General features: G+C 39.8%; 1 protein-coding gene across 1 annotated transcript in view; it reads right to left on the bottom strand.

Moving 5' to 3' along the window:
* Positions 1–22787, bottom strand: part of CEP128 (centrosomal protein 128) — a 452428-nt gene extending 429641 nt beyond the window's left edge. Inside the window, exons 1-2 of the mRNA XM_061156507.1 lie at positions 22623–22787; positions 596–757 (exon numbers count right to left, since the gene is read on the bottom strand). Of these exons, the coding sequence (XP_061012490.1) occupies positions 596–742 (147 nt within the window). The 5' untranslated portion in view covers positions 743–757; positions 22623–22787. The remainder of the gene's footprint in view (positions 1–595; positions 758–22622) is intronic.
* Between the last annotated feature and the right edge of the window lie 1063 nt (positions 22788–23850).

Below are 23850 nucleotides of genomic sequence, written 5' to 3'. Positions count from 1 at the left end.
ACTACTTTATCCCAAGACATTTCCACAACCTATCAGATATTTCAAGTATCTTTACTGACTGTGTTAGGCAGAATAATGGTCCCAAAAATGTCTAGGTCCTAATCTCTCAAACCTGTGTATACGTTCCCTTATATGGCAACAGGGATTTTGCAGATATAACTAAATTAAGGACCTTGAGACAGGAAGATTATCCTGGATTATGGGGTGGACCCAAGGTACTCACAAGGAGCCTTCGAGGGAAGCATAGTAACATGATGTAAGAAGGATCCAACCCACCCTTATGGCTTGGAAGAGTAAGGGAGGGGCTATAGGACCAGGAATTTTGGCAGCCTCTAGAAAAGGCTGGAAAAGGAACAGATATTTCCCTAGGGCCTCCAGAAAGGAATGCAGACCTCCTGATATCTTGCTTTTAGCCCAATGAGACCACTGTCAGATTCTGACCTTCAGAACTATAAGAAAATAAATTTCTGGGTTTTTTAGACAATAGTTTTATGGTAATTTGTTACTGTGGCATAAAAAACTAATACACTGACTTAAACCATTTCTTCGCTTACCCTAGTTAAAACCTACCACATGCTGCCACCGCTACACTGACCTGTAAAGTACTGGTGATCGTGTTGACCTTCTCCGTGACACCCACAGTAGGACGATGTCGAACTTCCCTGTGTACTGAACTGGCAGCCCATCGACTCAATCGATCACGAGAGCGGAAGTGGTCTGAATCGCTGGAGGATTCTGCCATTGATGTACAAAAATCCTTAAAAATAAATCCAGGTCAAGGTCAATCAAATGGTAAAGAGCAGAGAAATAGGAGATTATTTTAACGTTTATTTGCTTTTTGATCTTAAGTATTTACTACCTTAGTCTTTCGCCATATCATAATTTCTAACACTCAGCTTGAAAACACAAGTCATTTCCACATGCAACTCTCTCTCCTTTGTCTTTTCTGCTTTATGAGCAATTCCTCAGATATTTACAACTCCAAATAATAATAATCACTTAGTTTTGTGCAAAGCTCCTAAATTTTCCAAAAATACAGTATCTCATATAACCCTACCAACAACACTGTATATGAGGTATGTGAGACATACAGATTAGTATCTCTACAATGAAAGAAAAAAAAAAAAACACAGATATTCTCTAAAGTAGGACCAGCAGGTCTCAATATCCATCTGACTTCCATTCTGCTAAGCTATGAGGACATGTGTATCTTTAAATAAAAATACAACACACACAGAATAAACTAAAATAAGAGAATTCCATTTATTGTACAGCAAACACTCTCATACAACTTAATTTAAATTATAGTCAAATTAAATACCATCACAGAAGTACAAATATGATAACAAATATGTGAGAAGATGGCATCTTCAACATCTCCACCAAAACAGAAGGCCAAGCAGCCTGAATATAATCTCCTAAGTAGATGCATCTCTAAATATGCTTTCTTCCCATCCTTTCCTCAATTTTCAATCTAATGCAAAAGAAAAGTATTTCATGCAAGAAAATCTCAAAATTTCAGAAAATTTTTATAGAAATTGAAGAAATGAAATATATTTGTAACAAAGAAACATCAGAGAAAATTCAATTATCAAAAGTGACAGTTTGAGTATTCCAATAATTTCATTTTCTGCTTAATAGAGAGTTAATGACCTTTATTTTAGCATTAATTGGTACAATCCTCCTAAAATCTATATGGCCAGTTTTCTGGCATTTTAAAAACAGTATGAGGAAACCTCTCTTTAATAATCTAGAATATTCTGAAATTTTTGGATCTTGTGAATCTGGGAAGTACATGCCCATACATCTAAAGCCAAAGGGACAGAGGGAATTTGCTAAATATGTATAGATTGTAGCACATTTAATGAAAGCATTCATGTTTTTAAAATATTAAACTAAATAAAAAAGATAAGCAAGGAAGCTTGCTCTAAGTTCAGGCTTTTCATAGTGAAATACAGTCTGACCTTGTAGCATCAGAAAAAAGAAATCAACAAAACATCCAACTTTTTTGAACCATCTGAGACAGTGCTAGAAAACAGCTGTCAGACCCCAGCCTCTCCTCTGCCCAGGCCTCTCAACTTCCCTCCTCACCTCTTTCCTCACTTCTCGCCCCCCTTCTCCTGTCTACAAGTATAAAGGCACAGGGCCGACAATGTAGCTCCCTTCAACGTCAGGAAACATGAACAAGAAACAAAGGCTGATGCAACTGTATGGCAACACTTTTGCAGGATCACACTTGTTTCAAGTCCAAAAGAATAAACTTAAGAAGAAATCTTAAATAGAACTTCACCTTTAGACTTAGGAAATCACTTGTGTGTCTCTGCACACCCGTGCACACATGTGAGCACACCCATAAATCTATGCCACTTGACCTAAAATCGTTTACTGTAAGTTAGAGGACTTTCCAACACTCTCCTTTGGTGAAAACAGGGGGGGAAAAAAAATCAACATTTTCTGAGAGCCTGCTACAATGCCAGGTACTCTATAAATGCTCACAGAGACAATCCAATTTAATTCCCATAATAACTTACTAAAATGAGCAGTTCGCCTATAAAGGATGCTGATGGGGGAGATGTTAAGTAACAAGTCCAAGAACAAATCCAGACCGCGATTACAAGTAACAGACCCAGGAGGCGGACCCAGGCTTCTTCACCTTCAGTGTTCTCTCCATTCCGCTTTGCTCTGCTGTCTCCTAAACACTACTTGTGAACAGTCTTAACAGTTAGTAAAAAGCATTAAAGGTAGCATCAGGCCATGGTTCACATGTGTTTGCAGCCTCCTCAATGCCCTGTCATTTCATTTAAGCATAAAAATACCAAAGGGAGGGAGAGTGGGAAGCAAATAGCAATATGAAATCTCTGTTAGTCACTTAAGAAAGAAAAAAAACAGTGACATGTCTATGCTGCATATAATAAAAGAAATCAAACCTCTGGCCTCAGAGTAAAAAGGCTTTTATGTCCTTATTCCTTCTCTTATATGATGGAAAATAATAATTATGCCTGGATCTTTAAGAATTCTGTATCTGAAAGAATAAGTTTCATTTTAACCAGTCATAATTCTGGAAACTACACTGGAATTAAGATATTACCAGGCAGAATAAAAAGGTAGCACTGAAAAACCAGATGTTAACCATAATGGCTATTGATGAGAGCAAGAAACAAGATAGCCATCTTTGAGACAACCTGATTTTTTTTTTTAATATCAAAATTGTAATAATAATCAGTTATCTATACATAATGTCAATGAAGGGAGAGGGAGCTTCCCAGATGATGCTAGTGGTAAAGAAGCTGCCTGTAAATGCAGGGAGAAATAAGAGACACGGGCTCAATTCCTGGGTTGGGAAGATCCGCTGGAGGTGGGCACAGCAACCTACTCTAGTGTTCTTGCCTGGGAAATCCCAGGGACAGAAGACCCTGGCGGGCTACAGTCCATGGGGTGGCATAGAGTCAGACACAAATGTAGCAACTTAGCATGCACGCAATGTCAATGAATGTAAATGGCATATCAGAGTCATCTAATGAGCTATTTGAGTATCAACTTGACTACAAAGAGTGAAAACTGAAAATTTTGTTTTTTTAAATAATTTGGGGAAAATGTATAGAATATAAAATAGTACAGAAACTAAGATAGTAAGCAAGCATGTATCTACTACCAGAATATTATTAGTATCATTTTCTATTTCTATTTTCTATTATGCTTCTTCCACTTCTATCATCTATTTCCCTATTATTTTTAAGAACATATTCTTAATGTTATTATTCCCCATTCTGACACATGTGCTTCTAATATTTTGAATAAAATATTAGGTTGGCCAAAAAATGTATTCGGGTTTTTCCATTAGCTGGTACAGAAAACTCTGAACAAACTTTTTGACCAATATTTAGAACACTATATTACACAATATTTAGAACACTATAAATAAAGTCCTAGTATTGGCACAGCAATAAAGAATCCTTCTGGCAGTGTAGGAGACATGGGTTTGATCCCTGGATTGGGAAGATCCGCTAGAGAAGGAAATGGCAACCTGCTTCAGTATTCTTGAAAAATCCCATGGACAGAGGAGCCTGGCGGGGAAGCCTGTCCATGGGGCTGCAGAATCGGATGCAGTCAAGCTTGCATGCATGCGACCTCCCACCCTATCCTCATCCGACTACTCCCACTGCTCCACCACCCCCGATCCCCGGTTAACTACTGGATGACTTTGTGTTCAACTCTCCACATTGCACTCTTATACTTTTACCATAGGTACATAGGTGGGTGTTCATTGGAAGGACTGATGCTGAAGCTGAAACTCCAATACTTTGGCCACCTCATGCGAAGAGCTGACTCATTGGAAAAGACCCTGATGCTGGGAGGGATTGGGGGCAGGAGGAGAAGGGGACAATAGAGGATGAGATGGCTGGATGGCATCACCGACTCGATGGTCATGAGTTTGAGTAAACTCTGGGAGTTGGTGATGGACAGGGAGGCCTGGCGTGCTGCGATTCATAGGGTCGCAAAGAGTCGGACACGACTGAGCGACTGAACTGAACTGAACTGAACCACAGGTACATATGTACCTCGCAGTCTTTCTTAATAGAATACACACTTAATTGGTTGAAAAAAATATTAACGAGTAAAGATATGGGGTATCTGAATCTAAAACAGAAAATCATAGCTGCATTAGCTGCTCATACATATAGCATTGTTGTCAAAATCATACAAACAGCGTTAGCTTAACTATGTGTAATTGTCACACACACACACACACACACACACACACACACAAAGACCTCTCACTTACCCCTATTAAGGACTACATACTTTTAATAAGATAAAATCACACTTTTCAGCATGAATTTCACTAGTTCACAAAGTCCTCAGCTTTTAATTTCAATTACGTTGACAAATAAAAGATGTACAAACTCCTGCATCTGATGGAACTCCTGTAGAAATATCAAGATTCAAGGTGAGATATAGGTGAAGATTTTTATATCATTTTACAGCATATGAAACATTCGCTTTTATAGCATATGAAAGAATTTTAGTTACATAAATGTCATAAGTGTTGAATTTAAAACATTAAAGACATTAAAGAATCTGATTATAATAAAAAAAATAGAAATTCAACTAGTATTTCAGTTGATAAAAAAAAAAACTTAGCACTGTCTACACCTACTACCAACAATTCAAAAGGTCGAACACACCTCTCATAGCTAACAGAGCACCTGAACCTAAGTGTCAAAGTTCCAACCTTACCAAAAGATGATGTCAGTCTACTAACAGTCAACACTCCCACTCCCCAGACATGGAGCTGATGGAGGAAGAGAGAGACAAATGAGAAAGGAGTGGCCTCGAGAGTCGTCAGAAGGCTGCTGCCCCACCATCAGAAAAAAGTGTCAGTCACTCAGCCGGGTGCAGCTCTTTGCGACCCCATGGACTATCTTCTCCAGAAGACTGTCCCAGCCAGGCTCCTCTGTCCACAGGACTCTCCAGGCAAGAATACTGGAGTGGGTTGCCATTTCCTTTTCCAGGGGATCTTCCCCACCCAGAGATTGAACCAACATATAAAAGGCCATGAAGATAGTTCCAAGAGTGCTTTAAGATAACTGAGGGAGAAGCACAAAGCATTAAGTGCCAATGCTACACTTCAAGGACCATTACTATTTTATACAATTAAACAGTTTTCAAAAAGTATTGTTTATCCTAGTATCACTGGCATTAATGAAAATAAGATTTTTTAGGACTCTGGAAATCTTCTCCCCAGTGAGTTCATACTCAAAGCATTAGACTCAGTCCAGGTTGATAAAAGCATACTGAGAGCAGTCACATTAAAAAAATATATATGTATATATATTTATGGCCATGCAAAACTGTTCTAATAACCTAAGAAATATAAATTATCAGTGAGATGCTTTTATAGCCCATTGTTTTCCTTTAAATGATTATGTCCATGTTAGCCAGGTTGTAGCTGAAGGAACATTCCTATGTAGTACTAATAGATATGTGTAAGTTGATACAAATTGTCTGGATGTCAGCAGGCAATATGTATCAAAAACAGATGGTACCTCTGACCTACCAACAACTTCCAAAGTGTCTCCTAACAGAATCATTGGAATACATACAGAAATTTATATATAAGAATATCTGCTGAGAACAAATATCACAACCATCTAACAGGGAAAATAAAAAGCACTTAAATTTCAAATCATAAGAGAAAAGTTAAAATACAGTACATTCATGTAATGGAATAGTACACAGACATTAAAACCCGGTTTCTGGAGATATTTAATATCAACACAAGGGATAAAAGCATGAATCCCAATTTTGTAATAAACATTACATGATGTCTGTATATGAATATAAATTGCCAGTATACATATTCAGGGGCTTCTCAGGTGGCACTAGTGGTAAAGAATCTGCCTGCCAATGTAGGGGACATAAGAGAAGTAGGGTCAATCCCTGGATTGGGAAGATCCCTTTGAGGAGGGCATAGCAACCCACTCCATATTCTGGCCTGGAGAATCCCTTGGACAGAGGAGCCTGGCGGGCTATGGTCCACAGGGTCGGAAAGAGACAGGACTAAAGCTACTTCACACACACGCACGCATACACACTTAGAGGAACAGGAAAGAACGATGACGAAGAAAGAAGAAAATAAAAGTATATTTACCATGTTAAGTTTACAGTCGATTTCTGTTCTTTAAACATTCCTATACTTCCTGAATTTTCTACAGTGATTGAATAATCAGAAAGAAAAAGAAAATACAATGCTTAAAAGAAAAAAATAAATAAAAAGATTCCCTTCAGAGATAGCAGATTAAGAACAGACTGATAACCTGGAAAATGTGTTTAAATAAAACAAATTTAAAGCAGTTCATGAATAATAATCACTACTGCAATTTGAATTCCAAAGAAGAATTTAAACACCTAGCATGCTCAAGAAAAAAAAAAAATCTTCATTATTTTAAGGAATTAAAAGAAAAAAGTTCAGGTGGATTAGAAATTCATTCTCATTAGCATGAGAAATCTCAGCATGATGTTTGTAGACAAAAGAAGAAAGAATTGCTAAATTTGAAGAATGATTAAAGAACAATTTAAAGGAGCTGAATCACCTAAATCCTGATTAAATGTGTGACAGGCATCTCCTTTAACTGGAGAAAGAAAGAAAATGAAGTCGCTCAGTTGTGTCCAACTCTTTGTGACCCCATGGACTGTAGCCCGCCAGGCTCCTCTGTCCATGGGATTTTCCAGGCAAGAATACTGGAGTGGGTTGCCATCTCCTTTTCCAGGGGATCTTCCTGCCCCAGGGATGGAGCCCAGGTCTCCTGCACTGCAGGCAGACTCTTTACCATCTGAGCCACCAAAGAGCAGTGAATACTCTCTGCAGCTTACTGCCTCTGGGTACAATTTATCACTGATGAGAAAGCAGGACTACTCATGCTGTCTGCTTTTCAGATGCTAAGCTTCGCCCAAGACTCTAGAGAGATCTAAGATGGGTGACCTTGGGTGAAAGTCTCCAGAGTCACAGAGAAAGCTCTGGGTCTGAAAACAGATGGTACCATTCTTGGAATAGTTTATTTGGCTGTTCCCAACACATCAGTATTTAAAGGCATAAATATTGTTGCTTCTGCCTTAATGAACCTTATAAAGAAGACATACAGCCACCAGAGCAAGTAATGAACCCCTCATCAATTCGCTCCCACTGAGGATCTATCCATCAAAAACAAATGCCCATATGCAAACCTGAATATTGTGAGAGAATAAAAACTGCATTCAGCCCTGTAATTTCAACCCTGCAATAAGAGGACTGGCAATGAGTCTACAAACTCAAGTCCACCTCTTTTGTTATTTGACCTAAAGAGCCATCAGACTGTCTTCATTATAATGATGCACATTTGTATGTATGAGAGCTGTAATTTATTGATTCTCAAGTCTCTTTTCCTCAGAGCCAGTTTAAAACAATTAGGATTTGCAAGCTGTTCCATAAAAGATAAGCACCCAGCATCAGGGGTGATATTTCACAAAGGCTGACTGGTGCATGTTAAGTAGCTTGATTGCTTCTGTGGCCTCCAAGAGCCTCAGCTGTCCCTGTCCAAGGCAGCTGTCCTCAAGGTAATGACGTTGATATTTAAAGGGGGTTGGGGAAGCTGGGGAATGTATTTTAAGCTGAGCCACGAACCAAGTTCAAAATTTTAATGTACTTCTCACTGCTTCAATAGCGACTGCCTCATCCTTCAAGAGAAAAAGTTAACACACCAGCAGAGGCTACCATGCACAAATAATTATCACCTGCATGGGTCTTCTTTACTTCAGTCCTCCTCTGTAACATCATCTCCTCAAACCCTTTTAGCAAATTCACATAAGATCAAAGCTGGATCAGAAGAATCAATATTGTCAAAATGACTACACTACCCAAGGCATTCTACAGATTCAATGCAGTTCAGTTCAGTCACTCAGTCATGTCCGACTCTTTGCAACCCCATGGACTGCAGGATTCCAGGCCTCCCTGTCCACCACCAACTCCCACAGTTTACTCAAACTCATGTCCATTGAGTCGGTGATGCCATCAAACCATCCAACCATCTCATCCTCTGTTGTCCCCTTCTCCTCCCACCTTCAATCTTTCCCAGCATCAGGGTCTTTTCAAATAAGTCAGTTCTTCGCATCAGGCGGTCAAAGTACTGGAGTTTCAGCTTTAGCATCAGTCCTTCTAATGAATATTCAGGACTGATTTCCTTTAGGATGGACTGCTTGGATTTCCTTGCTGTCCAATGGGCTCCCACAAGTCTTCTCCAACACCACAGTTCAAAAGCATCAATTCTTCAGTGCTCAGTCCAACTCTCACATCCATACATGACTACTGGCAAAACCATATAGCTTTGACTGATTCAATGCAATCCCTTTCAAATTTCCAATGACATTTCTCACAGAACTAGCACAAAAAAATTTTTTTAACTTATATGGAGACACAAAAGACTCCAAATAGCCAAAAAGTACTGAGAAAGAAAAATGAAGTGAAGAAATCAGACTCGCTGATTTCAGACTATACTACAAGCTACAGTCATCAAGATGAGGTAGTATGGGTACAAAGACAGAAATGTAGGTCAATGAACAGGACAGAAAGCCCAGAGATAAACTCATCCACCCAGGGCCAACTAATCTACGACAAGGGAGGCAAGAATATACAATGGAGAAAAGACAGTCTCTTCAATAAGTGGTGCTGGGAACACTGGACAGCTATGTGTAAAAGAATGAAATTAGAACATTCTCTAACACCTTACACAAAAATAAACTCAAAATGGATCAAAGACCTAAATGTATGGCCAGACACTGTAAAACTCACACAGGAAAGCGGAACACTCTTTGACATTAATTTCAGCATTACCTTTTGGGATCTACCTTCTAGAGTAATGAAAATAAAAACAAAAATAAATGTCAAACTTAAGGGCTTAAGCACAGTAAAGGTAACCATGAACAAAATGAAAAGACAACCCACAGAATGGGAGATAATATTTGCAAATGAAGGGAGCAACAAGGGATTAATCTCCAAAATATACAAATTGTTCATGTAGCCATACATCAGAAAAACAAACAACTCAATCAAACGGGCAAAAGATCTAAATAGATATTTTTCCAAAGAAGACAAACAGATGGCTATTCATTAGAGAAATGCAAATCAAAAATATCATGAGGTTATCAATTCATACCAGCCAGAATGGCCATCACCAACAAGCCTATAGACAATAAATACTAGAGAAAAGGAAACCCTCCTGCACTGCTGGTAGAAATGTAAACTGGTACAACCACTGTGGAGAACAGCATAGAGATTCCTTAAAAACTGAAAACAGAACTACCATATGATCCAATAATCCTACTCATGGGCACAAATCCAGAGAAAACCATAATCCAAAAGGGAACATTCACCCCAGGCTTCACTGCAGCACTCTTTACAATAGCCAAGACATGGAAGCAACCTAAATGTCCACTGTCAGAGGAATGGATAAAGATGTTGTACATATACACAATGAAATATTACTCAGCCATTTAAAAAAAAAGAATGAAATAATGCCATTTGCAGCAATGTGGAGGGACCTAGAAATCATCATACTGAGTAAAGTCAGACAGAGAAAGACAAATATCATATGGTACCATTCACATGTGGAATCTCATTTTTTTTTTAAAGATACAAATGAACAAAACATAAACAGACTTACAGATATCAAAAACAAACTTATGGTTGGTTACCAACAGATAAATGTGTTGGGGAGGGATAAGTCTGGAGTTTTGGGTGAACACACACACACACACACACACACACACACACACACTCACCATAACCTATGGTTAGTTCACCATATGTTATTCACCATAACATACAAGATAGACAACCAGCTTCTCCTTCGCGCTTGGCCCATCCTCACACCTTAGCAGGGGGTATACTATCCTCCATTTACCAAATAAAACTCTGAGCTGTAACCAAAAAAAAAAAAAAAAAATGGATACCCAACAAAGACCTAACCTACTGGACAGCACAGAGAACTCAATATTCTATGATAACCCACATGAGAAAAGAATCTAAAAAAGAATGAATATATGTATAACTGAATCACTTTGTTGTACACCTGCAATTACCCACAACACTATAAGCCAATAAAATTACAATTTAAAAATATAAAAATAAGAATAACTGGGTTTGGGAGAGTTTTTTAAAGAAAAGTGGTCAGAACAGGGCTCTTTTAATCAGAGAGCTTAATGATTAGAAGGAACTTCACAAAGACATGAGGAGGGAACCAAATTCTAGACAGGTGGAGGAACAGATGCATAGCACATGAAGTAGGAAGGAGTTAGCTGTGTTCAAGAAACAGCAAAAAGGAGCAGCACAGTGACCAAGGAGGAGGGTGTCACGGGATGAACTCTGAGAAGCAGGCTGGGGACAGCTCACGGAGAGGCTCAGGCTAAGAGAAGCGTGGATTTTATGCCATCCCTCACATAAGTTTCATGAGGGGAGACACTTATCTACTTGTTCAATGTTGCCACCCCAAGGCCCAGAACTCTATTAACAACATAGCTGGCACTCAGCAGAGATCCAACAGACTGAGAATGAATCAAGAATTGTTGTCCAGTGTCTAAGTCATGCCCAACTCTTTGCAACCCCACGGACTACAGGACGCCAGGCTTCCCCGTCCTTCACTGTCTCCCAGAGTTTGCTCAAATTCATGTCCATTGAGTCACCTCATACCAAACTGCAAGTCCTCACCTGCCCACTACCCAAGGCAAGCTCCCTGTGGTGGGGACCTGTTCCCAGGTGACAGGGGGGTTGAGATCTCACATCAGATCTTTAGCTTAAGAATGCCTAGGCTACTCAACAGCATCTCTTACCACCTAAATGAAGACACGTAAGAGGCAGCTAATTCCAGTGCATCTTGAACTGCTTCTGAATAATTAAATATTTTATTGTGATGTTACTACTTAAATTTATTATCCTTTGCTGGGGAACAAAATTAAACATAATAAGGGCTGCTAGTCTTCTCACAAAAAGAAAAAAATAAAAAATAAAGAGAGAGATCCAAGTCAACTGTCCAGTAGTCAGTTGTCAGTTAAGTCAGGAGATAATGTAACAGGAACAGAATCGAAGCAATACAATAGATTCATGCACTCACCATCCACTGAATTGTCACTACATTAGAAATGAAAGAGGAAGGTGATTAAGTCACAGTCCTCAGTGGGAGAGAAAGATTTGTAAGAAGTCTACATACAGTGAGCTAGGTACTATGACAATATGCCAGGGGAGTCAGGTCAGGATCTTTCCACCCACCTAGAAGGATGAGAAGTGTGACAGATGGATGAGACAAAGAAGCGAGATTCCATTAAAAACCATCGTTTCAGAGGAACTGCAGAAGAGACAAATATTCAGGGCTCTCCAATCCTTCAACCAAAGCATAGACTTAAAACTGTCTCCAGATATCCCTAAACGTCCCCTCAGGCAGAGATGAGGTGCATGGCTAAAACCATTCTCAGTTGAGAACTTCTGACCTAGAGAATCAACAGTAAATATATATATATTCATATATATGGGCTTCCTAGGGGGCTCAGCAGTAAAGAAACCACCTGCCAATCAAGGCAGAAGACTCAGGTTCAATCCCTGGGTCAGGAAGATCCCCTGGAGAAGAAAATGGCAACCCGCTCCAGTATTCTCGCCTAAAATCCCCATGAACAGAGGAGCCTGGCGGGCTACAGGCCATGGGGTCACAAAGAGTGGGACATGACCGAGCATGAACACAAGCATATACATATACATATGTATATTGCAAATATACTAGATTTCTTGGTTTTTTTTTTGTATGTTCCACTTACTCCTGTTGCTACCATCCATTTCCTTCCTTCCTCTCTCTGCCTTCCCCCTCCTTCCTCCTCCTCCCTTCCTCTCTCTCTCTCACACACTTGCACACACCCACCCCTCTATTCCATGGATGACACCAGACTCAGTCCCCGGTTCCATTTTGCTCCCCTTGAGGGAGTAAGAGGGCAGAATCACGTGGATCAGCACCCATCAAGCAGGTGGCAGGGGCATTTCTGAAAAAGCCTGCATGGCATACAAAATTACTGTTTCCTCAGACATGGAGATAAAACTAATAGCTGCTTAATTATATGTAAGCCAGTTGTTAAAAATTAGCACGGCTTTAAAAGAAAATAAAGCTACTTAATAACTGTTTCCCTGTCTCACCAGCAGAATGACACAGATATTTTAGACTCATACACCTACACACACTTCTAAAATAAATGAGGCAGTTTACAAAATTAAAAGTAAAACATGTCAAGATAAAAAAACAATCAACAAAAACCCAAAGGGGGAGAAAAAAAGATAACAGACTGAAATGGATGCTAACAAACAGAAGATGGATTTCTTACTTGGAGTTAAGCCATAGAATGGCATTCTATTTTCTAACAGATAAAAAGAATAAATACAAACTACACTATTCCCAAAGTAGACAATAATGAAGCCCTCTGGGTGTGAAGACAACCCCTAATAATGGCCCAAACTGTCAGAAAATGGGCATGAGATGAACCTGGACAAAGACAGAGCTAGAATCCCTGAGTTCCTAACACCATTCTGTTTAAATCAGGGGATGAAAAGTAGAGAACTACAGAACAAATCCAGCCAAGCAATACATATTTTAACAGAGCCCTCATTGTGTTATCTTAAAACCTTAATCTGAAAACATAGACTTCACCAAAAAAATCTAATTCCCAGTTTCTCTTGAAAACTCCAAAGATCTGGCAACACTGGGGAAGACTGTTTCCATGGCAACATGGCTGTAAACAGTGGCTGCCCTGAGTTGGTCATGCACCTTCCTGCTTGCACTTGCAATCCCCACCAGGCCTGCTTGGTAGGACCCGATTAGCAGCTGACTTTGCAATCCTACTTTGGATAAAGAACCAAGACAAAGGAAGTTTACTGGCCTCATTTCCCAGTTAAAAGTGAACAATACTACTGTGAAAGAATCAATCAAGGTTAAATGTTCACAATGCTCCCCTCTACAGACCAGAAGGGAAATCGGGTGACAAAGCTTCCATATTAGCCTATAGACTAGAAAACCAGAAGAAGATGTAAGCCTTGAGCAGGAGGACTTAATTTTCAGCAGACCACTCAGGATGTTTTCCCACTCTGGTTTATAGAAGAAATTAAATGCAGAACAAAGTGCTGCTTGCATAATCTGGCTCCAACTCTTTACCTCCCCAAGACCTAAGTCTTCCCACTATGGGTGGAATTACCCTCCCTGCCTCTGGGCTCAGCTATTTGACCTACACTGGCCAACAGGATTTCAGCTGACAGGGCACAAACAGATACCTGGAATGGGACTACACCTCAGAAGCTGCTCCCCTCATCTCCCGTCAATGTCAGGACACGCAGACAATCCCACTGGAAGGTGTGGGGTACACGGCTGCCCCAGCGACTTCCAGCTTAGATCAGTGGACCAGTCAGCTGAGCCCAGACAAACGTGTCCAGCCAAGACAGGCAGACAATCAAAGCACACTGTTGCATGCCTGCCAGGATTTGTTTATTATGCAAAGGATAGATATAGATATATACACACATAGTTTGCTAATAAGTCATTTGATTTGGTTCAGAAGATGGTTAATTTCCTGAGGCTTCCTCTCAAGCCTGCTCTCCTTGAGAAAACAAACTGGTTTCAGACTGTCATCTAATGGTAGAAGCAAAAAAGGATAGATTCGTATTAGGGTGCACAAAATAAGTATTAACAATTGATATAACAAAGGACAGGCCACCAGTTTTTGAGAGAGTAATCATAAACATCATCTATGGGGCTATTTATTTGTTCATGTGGTAACATTAAGTTTTTCATAATAAACATGCTATTTCTAAAGTGTATTATAAAGCTTGTTTGTTTTCTGCCTCCTAGTTTTTAAAGCAGAAACAGAAACTCCTCTTGACTTTCCTACTGAACAAAACAACACTACAAATTTTTAGAAAAGGAAATATTTCTTATTCCTATTTATACCTTAAATTTGCATACTGCTTTATAGCTTACAAAGAATTTTCACCAGCATTTTCTCTTTTATTCATTTATTTAGTTTTTCATTTATTTTTATTAGTTGGAGGCTAACTACTTTACAATATTGTAGTGGTTTTTGCCATTTTCTCTTTTGATCTCTACTTGAACTCTATAAAGCTGGTGTAATTACAACCCTTTACTTTTGTTCCTAAAGGCACAAAAAGTTTGAGTAAAATACTCATCCACAATTGCTTTCATAAAAAGCTACACTAAGAGATCTAGAACCTACACCTTGTGTGTCTCTTAGCCACTGCCTCTTTTACTACATTCTTAGACGTGAAAGCAGCATTTAAATTCCAAACACACCGAAATGTTTGGGGGTGTGTGTGTGTGTGTCTTTCCGTACCATATTTCTTATGATACAAGCGTATTCCAAACATACCCACTTATTCAGAACTAAAGGTTTATATAAACAATATAGCATAAGATAGTAAAGTATTATGTTCTGCTATACAGCTCTTTTAAGACGACTTTTAAATAATCCTATCTCTTACTGGGAATCTTTACAACCTCTTTCAGGCATTCTTTTTTTTTTCCCAGAAACCATACCCTAAAGACTTAAACTTTGAGAAAAAAGAGTATTTTCTTGTCCTCCACTCTTCCTCAATTCCCATATTTCTTTCTTTCCCTATTCTACTTTTACTTTATATCTTTAGATCTCCCTTTAACTGTTCTATAATAATTAACTAAAACACACTTTCATTGTACTTATAAATATGCTTATTCAAGAGTTTACTTTTTAACCTTATTTTTTAAAGGGGGTAACAAGAATAATTTGTATATTCTTTCCAAGATACTATTTAAAAAAAAAAAAAACCTCTAAAAATTTTTAAAAGGTGGTCGGAATTAACTGTGTACCATAAACTTTTTCTTGTAATGTTTTTATATGTATACATAAAATTTTTTAAAGATATAGGATTAGAAAGGAATCCAACTACAATGAAAAACAGCTCAATATCATATAAAACCAATTACGCTTAAACAGTAAACTACCACAAGTGTATGGATGTAAATGCCAGTTAAGAATCTCAATTTCAAAAACCTTCAAAAAACAAAAGTTGAAATAATAATGCCGACTAGTTAATGCTTTAATACCACCAATTGTTGTATGACAATAACCCCACAAGGTAAGTACTGTGTCATCACGACCTATACCTGAGAGGCTTAAAGAAGCTAAGTGAGGTACCCGAGGTGACACAGCTTCCCATGGCAGAGCTGAGTCACAGGCCTTTCTTCAAGGCCCAAATTCCTAACCATGTATCCCTTCTCATTACCACAGGCACCATCCCAAATTCAGGTCTTCTCTTATCGCATTACTAGCCACTATAATGGTTTCTCCAACTCTTCAGTCTTTTTCCATACATTTCAACCTGCACTGACACTCCACTGACCATGTGATTGAGCCCAGGTTCTTAATCAGAAATTCAAGACCCTCATCAAGACACCCTTCTCTTAACAAATGAACCAGAGAAACAGAAGGCCTACATTTAGCTACTAGGTACACCACATTCTCCTACCACTTCCATCCCTCACTGGCGTCATTAGTTCTGACTCAAATGCTGTCTGCTGTTGACCACTGCCACCTGTTCAAATTCCACTCAAATTTCCAGGTATAGGTCAAACACAATCTCAGAGAAGACTTCCATCTCCAGCCAGAAATAATCTTTTCACCCTCTGCATTATTATAACTCTATATTTATAGCAATACAATTATTAAACATGTCCATGAAATGTAATTATTCATGCCACAGAAAGCTTTTTTTTTTTTTTTTAATTTCTCAAGTATGTTATGCTCATCTCACCATCAAACCTATGCCATATTCACCACCTGGAACATTTTTCTCACTCCGTTTCCTTTAGCTAACTCTTACTTGTCCTTCAAGTCTCAGTTCAGAGGAGACTTTCTCTGAAGAACCTTGCTTCACTGCCCCCACCTTGGACACCACCTCCTCATAGCCCAGAGGAGCTAACTGACTGTTTACTTGTCTGTCTCCCTACTAGACTAAATCTCATCACAGACTCCATTAACTTTGCTCACAGATGTATTTCAACATCTAACATAGTGCCTGGCATGTGGCTGGAACAATTTTAATGAATTTATAGTTAAACTTCCCTTATTACACTGATTAATCCAGAGACAAACTTCAAAGTGTAGGACTTTGCAATTGGTGTTTCTAATTAAATAACTTTTGGATGAAATAATTCTTGTGGTATATGGGCTATATTAACTGAGTTCTCAAACAATATGGACTGAACTGCAAAACAGTATAAATGTGAATACTTGACAATGTCTCATAAACAAGGATAATCATTTCAAATTCATTTGAACGGTTAAAACTTATAACTGATTCAAACCTACAAGGTTTGCTTGAATTATTACAAATCATTTTCTCATTGAAATTTGCAGCTACCTACATTCCTCAATTATTATTCATCTGTACTATAAAGTTCTACACACTCCAAGTTACCTGGACTCTTTACTATCTGTGTCCATTCTCAGTATTGTTTTAATGTATCAATTGCTGCTAATAAGCCAACCCATTTTTGACATTTTAAAACCTTCACTCTTCCATGATAAAGCTTTTCTCTCTCTCCTACAATCTATAAAATTATCTTATGTTTTAAAAATAATAATTATAGTCCTCTTCTTCCACAAGTCTCTCTTCATTGAAAGCCTAATTCAGGTTTAGCTTTAATTCATACATCTATGAGTTCATTCATTCATGAGCACCTGTCTCATGGCAAACACTACGCATGGTTCAGCTGGTAAAGAATCTCCCTGCAATGCGGGAGACCTGGGTTCAATCCCTGGGTTGGGAAGATCCCCTGGAGAAGGGAAAGGCTACCCACTCCTGTATTCTGGCATAGAGAATTCCATGGACTACACAGTCCATGGGGTCACAAAGAGTCAGATATAACTGAGCGACTTTCACTTTCACATAAGAGTTATATAAATTTCAGGGAGGTGTTAATATCTGATAAAGGCCTGATAAGATGCAAGATCATTAATAATTATTAATAAGACACCAGAACAAGATTAGAACATGAAAGCTGAAACTTAGAAAAATATTTGCATTATGTGGAAACCAAAGAATTTATCATATTTCAAAAAAAAAGAAGAAAAGGACATTCCAGTGGTAAAAGGTACAAAAGATAAAGAGACAATTCAAAGAACACAAATGGCCCTTAAAAAAATGTAAGATACTGTATTTGACTAATTAAAAAATGGCTAGTTAAAATAATGATATTCCTTTTTATCTGTTCTGTACCTATGAACAAAAGTTCTCACCACCAGCGTTCAAAAGGACATATCTTGCTGTAAGATATTAACTAAGACAGTTTTTCTAGAGAACAATCTGGCAAGTAAAAATAATATGCACCTTTTGATCCAGAGATTCTACTTGTACGACTATTATCCCAGGAAAACAAAAGACATATTACAAAATGTATGTTTACATCTTATGTGCTGTTGTTAAGTCACTAAGCCATGTCCGACTCTTCGTAACCCCATGGACTGTAGCCCAACAGGCTCCTCTGTTGACAGGATTTCCCAGGCAAGAATACTGGAGTGGCATTATCAGAGAAATGCAAATCAAAACCACAATGAGGTACCATTACACGCCAGTCAGAATGGCTGCTATCCAAAAGTCTACAAGCAATAAATGCTGGAGAGGGTGTGGAGAAAAGGGAACCCTCTTACACTGTTGGTGGGAATGCAAACTAGTACAGCCGCTGTGGAGAACAGTGTGGAGATTCCTTAAAAAACCAGAAATAGAACTGCCATATGACCCAGCAATCGCACTCCTGGACAAACACACTGAGGAAACCAGATCTGAAAGAGACACGTGCACCCCAATGTTCATCATGGCACTGTTTATAATAGCCAGGACATGGAAGCAACCTAGATGCCCATCAGCAGACGAATGGATAAGGAAGCTGTGCTACATATACACATGGAATATTACTCAGCCATTAAAAAGAATTCATTTGAATCAGTTCTAATGAGAAGGATGAAACTGGAGCCCATTATACAGAATGAAGTAAGCCAGAAAGATAAAGACCAATACAGTATACTAGCACATATATATGGAATTTAAAAAGATGGTAACGATAAGCCAATATGCAAAACAGAAAAAGAGACACAGATGTACAGAACAGACTTTTAGACTCTGTGGGAGCAGGGAAGGGTGGGATGTTCTGAGAGAATAGCATTGAAACAAGTATACTATCAAGGGTGAAACAGATCACCAGCCCAGGTTGGATGCATGAGACAAGTGCTCAGGGCTGGTGCACTGGGAAGACCCAGAGGGATGGGATGGAGAGGGAGGCGGCGGGCGGGGGGGTGAATCAGGAAGGGGAAAACATGTAAATCCATGGCTGATTCATGTCAATGTATTCAATATTCACTACAATATTGTAAAGTAATTAGCCTCCAACTAATAAAAATAAATGGGGGAAAAAAAAAGAATACTGGAGTGGTATGCCATTTTCTTCTGCAGGGGATCGTTCTGACCCAAGGATTGAACCCGTGTCTCCTTTATTAGAAGGCAGATTCTATACCACTGAGCCATCAGGTAAAAGAGCTTCATTGCAGAATTATTTATAATAATTAAAAAAAAAAACCACAAGTCCACTGATTAGGGATACAATAAATGCGTCTAGCCATTTGGGAAACTATGTAGCAATTAAAAGAGACAAGGAAAAACTTGTGCTAACATAATGATACATTATTACAAGAAAGAAAAACACTATTAGAACAGTATGAACATATTGAAACATTTCATACTAGACTCAACCCTGTAACATTATTACATGGTTAACAGTGAATCCACTCTGTTATTTTTATATTATTTCCAAACGTGTCAAGACTGTGGCTGAAAACTTTGGGACTAAATTATCCTACGAGGCCACTCCAGCTCTAATATTCTTTAATTCTAAGAACCTTTCACACATAGAGCTTAAACAAAGTGTTCTTACAAGGCCCCATTGGGTCTTCCCTACATGTTTAAGTGCCCTCTATCAAAATGCAACATGAAAATGCTAAAGTGTCCAGAATTCTAAATCCATGATGCAAAGCCTGAGTTAACACTATCCTCCTGACTATCAATGACAATTCATGTTGCATACATACATTTATATTCAATAGAAATCATAGATACAATTATCTCCTACCTCAATAATACCATAAAGACCATTAAATCTTGGGGATAAAAAAAACTAAGAAAGATACTACAACCCCTTGAACATTTAAAGAGATGAACAACAACAAATTTTGCTTATATGATACACAATCTAAAAATACTAACTATAAATCAAACTATTGGAGACAATCAGAGACTACCATGTGGCCTCGTGTAGTGGGCACACCTGGGATGTGGAGTCAGAGGACCTGGGGATGAAGACCATTTTTCTTGGCTCCAGAATCCAAGCAAATCTAATAGCCTATCTAAATCTCATTTATAAAATGAACAGGGGTATAATAGATGTACTATATACATGTGTGTGTGTGTGTGTGTGTGTGTGTGTGTGTGTGTGTGTGTGTGTGTATACACACACACATGTGCATGCATGCTCAGTTGCATCTGACTCTTTGCTACCTCATGGACTGTAGCCCACAGGCTCCTTTGTCCATGGAATTCTCCAGGCAAGAATACTGGATTGGGTTGCCATTCCCTTCTCCAGGGGATCTTCCCAACCCAGGGATCGAACCCAGGTTTCCTGTATTATAGGCAGATTCTTTACTGTCTAAACCATCAGGGAAATAAACCTATAAAACACATAAAATGTGCCTAATATAGTGCCTGAGACAAAAAAAAAAAAAAAAAAAAGGTTCTTAAATACTTGTCTAATGGAAACAGGTGCATCACTATCACTTTCATTGAGGTATCCAGTCTGTTCCCCTCAATTTTTGTAATTCTGCATGTACAACCATCCTATTCAATCTTGATATTGCAATGTTAGAAAGGGGTTTCTGGCCCCTTAAAGGTCTATTTGTTGACATATTCCTTTCCACTATAAATATACAAAAGTGTGTCATCTCAAAAACTCAAGGAGGGAGGAAGCATACTTACAAAGCATACCCCCCAAACTCCGGGCTGCTGTCCTCTGAGCTCAGAGCTCTTCTTAGGCACGTATGTCTGCCTCTTATCATTTCTTCATGAGGTTCAGGGCAAGAGGCCTAGTCAAGTGGAGGATCTTTGGTTGCCCCTACACTTTCCCCAAACCACCTACAGATAAATGAAACAAGGAGTAAAACACACCTACAACCTTAAAATTTTTTAAGCAGTTAATGATAAAGTAAGCTCACCCTATGGACAGTTTGTGTGCATGGCAGAGAATAAATCACATCAAATCAGAGAACAGAGAAATTGTTTCTTGGATCATGCAAACGCCCCACTGAAGTCACAGGAATTCTTCATATCCAAGTGCCCAGCCAGCATACTCCTCGCTGGGGACTTCTGCCCATCCCTGTTCATCCCTTAGTCTGGCTAGATCATGCTGCAGTGTGAACTATAGCCCAAGTCGAGCCAAAGGTACTATCCCTAAGTCTATTAGTGGGTAAATTAATTAAGGCAGGTAATGAATTTAACATATTATTTCTGAATTTAATGGCCCAAACGTATTCTAAGCCAGTAAATGAACTACACACTAGCACTCCTAAAGGAAATACTTTATAAAATGCCCAGCTCTTCCAACACTTAGTACAGCAATTAAATAAGTAAAAATAAAATGCCCTTGGTTGTAAGATCTGTGGATAAAAATATTCTCAATTCTTTGTAACTCCTTTCAAAGCAGTCTGTAAGAATCCACAGAAAATTATCCAGAAAATTGTTAACTGTCCACATAAAAAGCAGATCAGAATACATCTATAAATCACTCCAAGAGAGAGAGAAGAAAAAAAAAAGGTATTCTCTTAGTCAAAATAAACAGTCAAGAGAGAGTCCAAAGTGACCCAGAGGTCATGCAGTGGCAGACAGGACATAGGCATGATGCATAGCCAACTCTTTCAACAAAACAGCAACCTTCATTCTGAGTCATGGACACACACAAATTTCTGTGCCAACATGAAACTACCAAAATGTTAAGTTTCAGGCCATGCTGTCAACTACAGCAGTCACTAGGGGAAAGTGGCTAAAGTGCTATAAACATAAAATACACAAAACATTTAGTCCATTTTTTTAAGTTATTTTAGGATGTGAAATATCTCCAGTTTCGTTCTGACTTCATGTTGAGATGAAAACATTTTGGATACATCGTGTCAAAAAAATGACTTAAAGTAATTTCACCAGCTCCTTTTTACTTTAGGGTGGGTACTAAAAAAATTTAAACTTGCATGTGTGGCTTACACTGTGTGTCTATGAGCACAGCTCTGTATAATTAAAAAAAAAAAAGTAACAAACACTGAGCCCTCCCTGGGGGCTAGGCCCTGGGTTAGATACTTGACATAATACTTGGCAAAAGGCTGCAAAGCGGTTTTATAGAATGTCCGCAGAAGCGACTGAGCTCCATCAAACCTCTGAGGGAGCAGCTGGAATTCAAGGTCAGGTGTTGACAGGAAATAAACTCCTGAAGGGACTGTTAACAGCTGACGCTGAGGCAACTTCCATGTTGGCAAAGGAAGACAAGGCACTGATATAGACAGCGCTCCCGCGGGTAGCAAGTTTTTGTGACTCCAAAACAGATACGAAGCGTCCAATTATATCCCAGGCCAGGCAACGCACAAGCCAGGAGGAGGCCGACCTCTTTGACAGCTCAATCTTCACAGCTGTTAGCGACAGGACGCGCTGTGCTCTCGAAAAGAGGACAACCAAGTTCGAACTCCCCGTATAATTTGACCAGGACCTGACTTGTGAACACGCATGCCGAGGGAAGGGGGGCGTGGGGGTGCCGGGCACGCAGTCTCCCCGGCTTCGCCACAGACCCGACCCGCCCCCGGCCCCAGCCCAGGGCTTCCGCGCAGCTCCGGCGTCCCGACCCCCGGGACCAGGGCAAGCGGGACCCAAAACGTCAAGACAAGACAGGGAAGTGGTAAGGGAAGGGCGAGGGGCGGCTGAGGGAAGCTACCTGAACTAGAAGAGGACCCCAGGTCCTTAACGCCGGGTCATTGCCGAGGCCCCACCCGGCTCCCGCGGCCACCGGCGACCCAAGAAGATGTAACTGACCAGACGCGGCGACGCAACCGACTCCGCTCTCCCCAGACTCGCAGCTATGGCAACTTGAACTAGCCGCCCAGCCGCGGCGAAGGTACAGGGCCCCGCTGCTACCGCTTGGCCCTCTGGGAGTTGTAGTCCACCTCATGCTCAAGAGCAAGGAGTTACTAGGAGAGAGCGACTCCAGGAGAAACTGCATTTCCCATGATGCCTTATGACTGGTCTTGCGGTTTACTTTCCCGGAAGAGGCCGGATTAGCGGGCACCTGAGTCCTTTGGCGGCGCCCTCTTGCTCTGTTCTTTTTGTTAAAGTGCCAGTAGCCGCTGTAAGAAGAGACAACCCCCAGATAAAGAATTAAGAGGGCTGCTTTTGCCTTCACTCTAGCATCATCAGAACAGTCTAAATTATTCATTTAAAATAACAACAAAAAAAAATCTAAGTAGTTATAATACACAAACTATGTTTCCTTCACTCTGTGGGGAACAGGGAAGTGTAATTTCCAACAGTGAGATGGGAAAAATCCCCTTTATACCAGGACCCAACGTCTGTTTCTGAAGGCTCACAAATTCTCAGAACTGAAAGGGAACAGTGAAGATTAACTAATCAAATCCTTTGGCCTGGACAGTGTAAATGACGCGACTGAAGCAGCACGGTTCACGAATGGCAAACCCCAAGTGTGTGCGGCTGTCACGTCATGGCTGCTGCTACCTTCGGCGCAGGCTGTCATCTCCTCAGTCGTTCTAGAACATGAGAGAGACATATTCCACTACAGATGTCGGTTTCAGTAATGAAAAGGTGATGATAAAACCTTCAACAAATAATTGAACTCTGGAAATGCTATTGCTGCTGCTGCTAAGTCGCTTCAGTCCTGTCCGACTCTGTGCGACCCCATAGACGGCAGCCCACCAGGCTCCCCCGTCCCTGGTTTTCTCCAGGCGAGAACACTGGAGCGGTTGCCACTTCCTTCTCCAAGGCATGAAAGTGAAAAGTGAAAGTGAAGTCGCTCAGTCGTGTCCGACTCTTCCCCACCCTATGGACTGTAGCCCACCAGGCTCCTCCATCCATGGGATTTTCCAGGCAACAGTAATAGAGTGGGTTGCCATTTCCTGCTCCAGGAAATGCTATTGAAGAAGACCATCAAT

Source organism: Dama dama, chromosome 12 (assembly GCF_033118175.1).
Source record: "Dama dama isolate Ldn47 chromosome 12, ASM3311817v1, whole genome shotgun sequence".
NCBI classification, from domain to species: domain Eukaryota; kingdom Metazoa; phylum Chordata; class Mammalia; order Artiodactyla; family Cervidae; genus Dama; species Dama dama.
The sequence above is the reverse complement of the archived record's forward strand: the minus strand, read 5'-3'. Positions and strand labels throughout refer to the sequence as shown.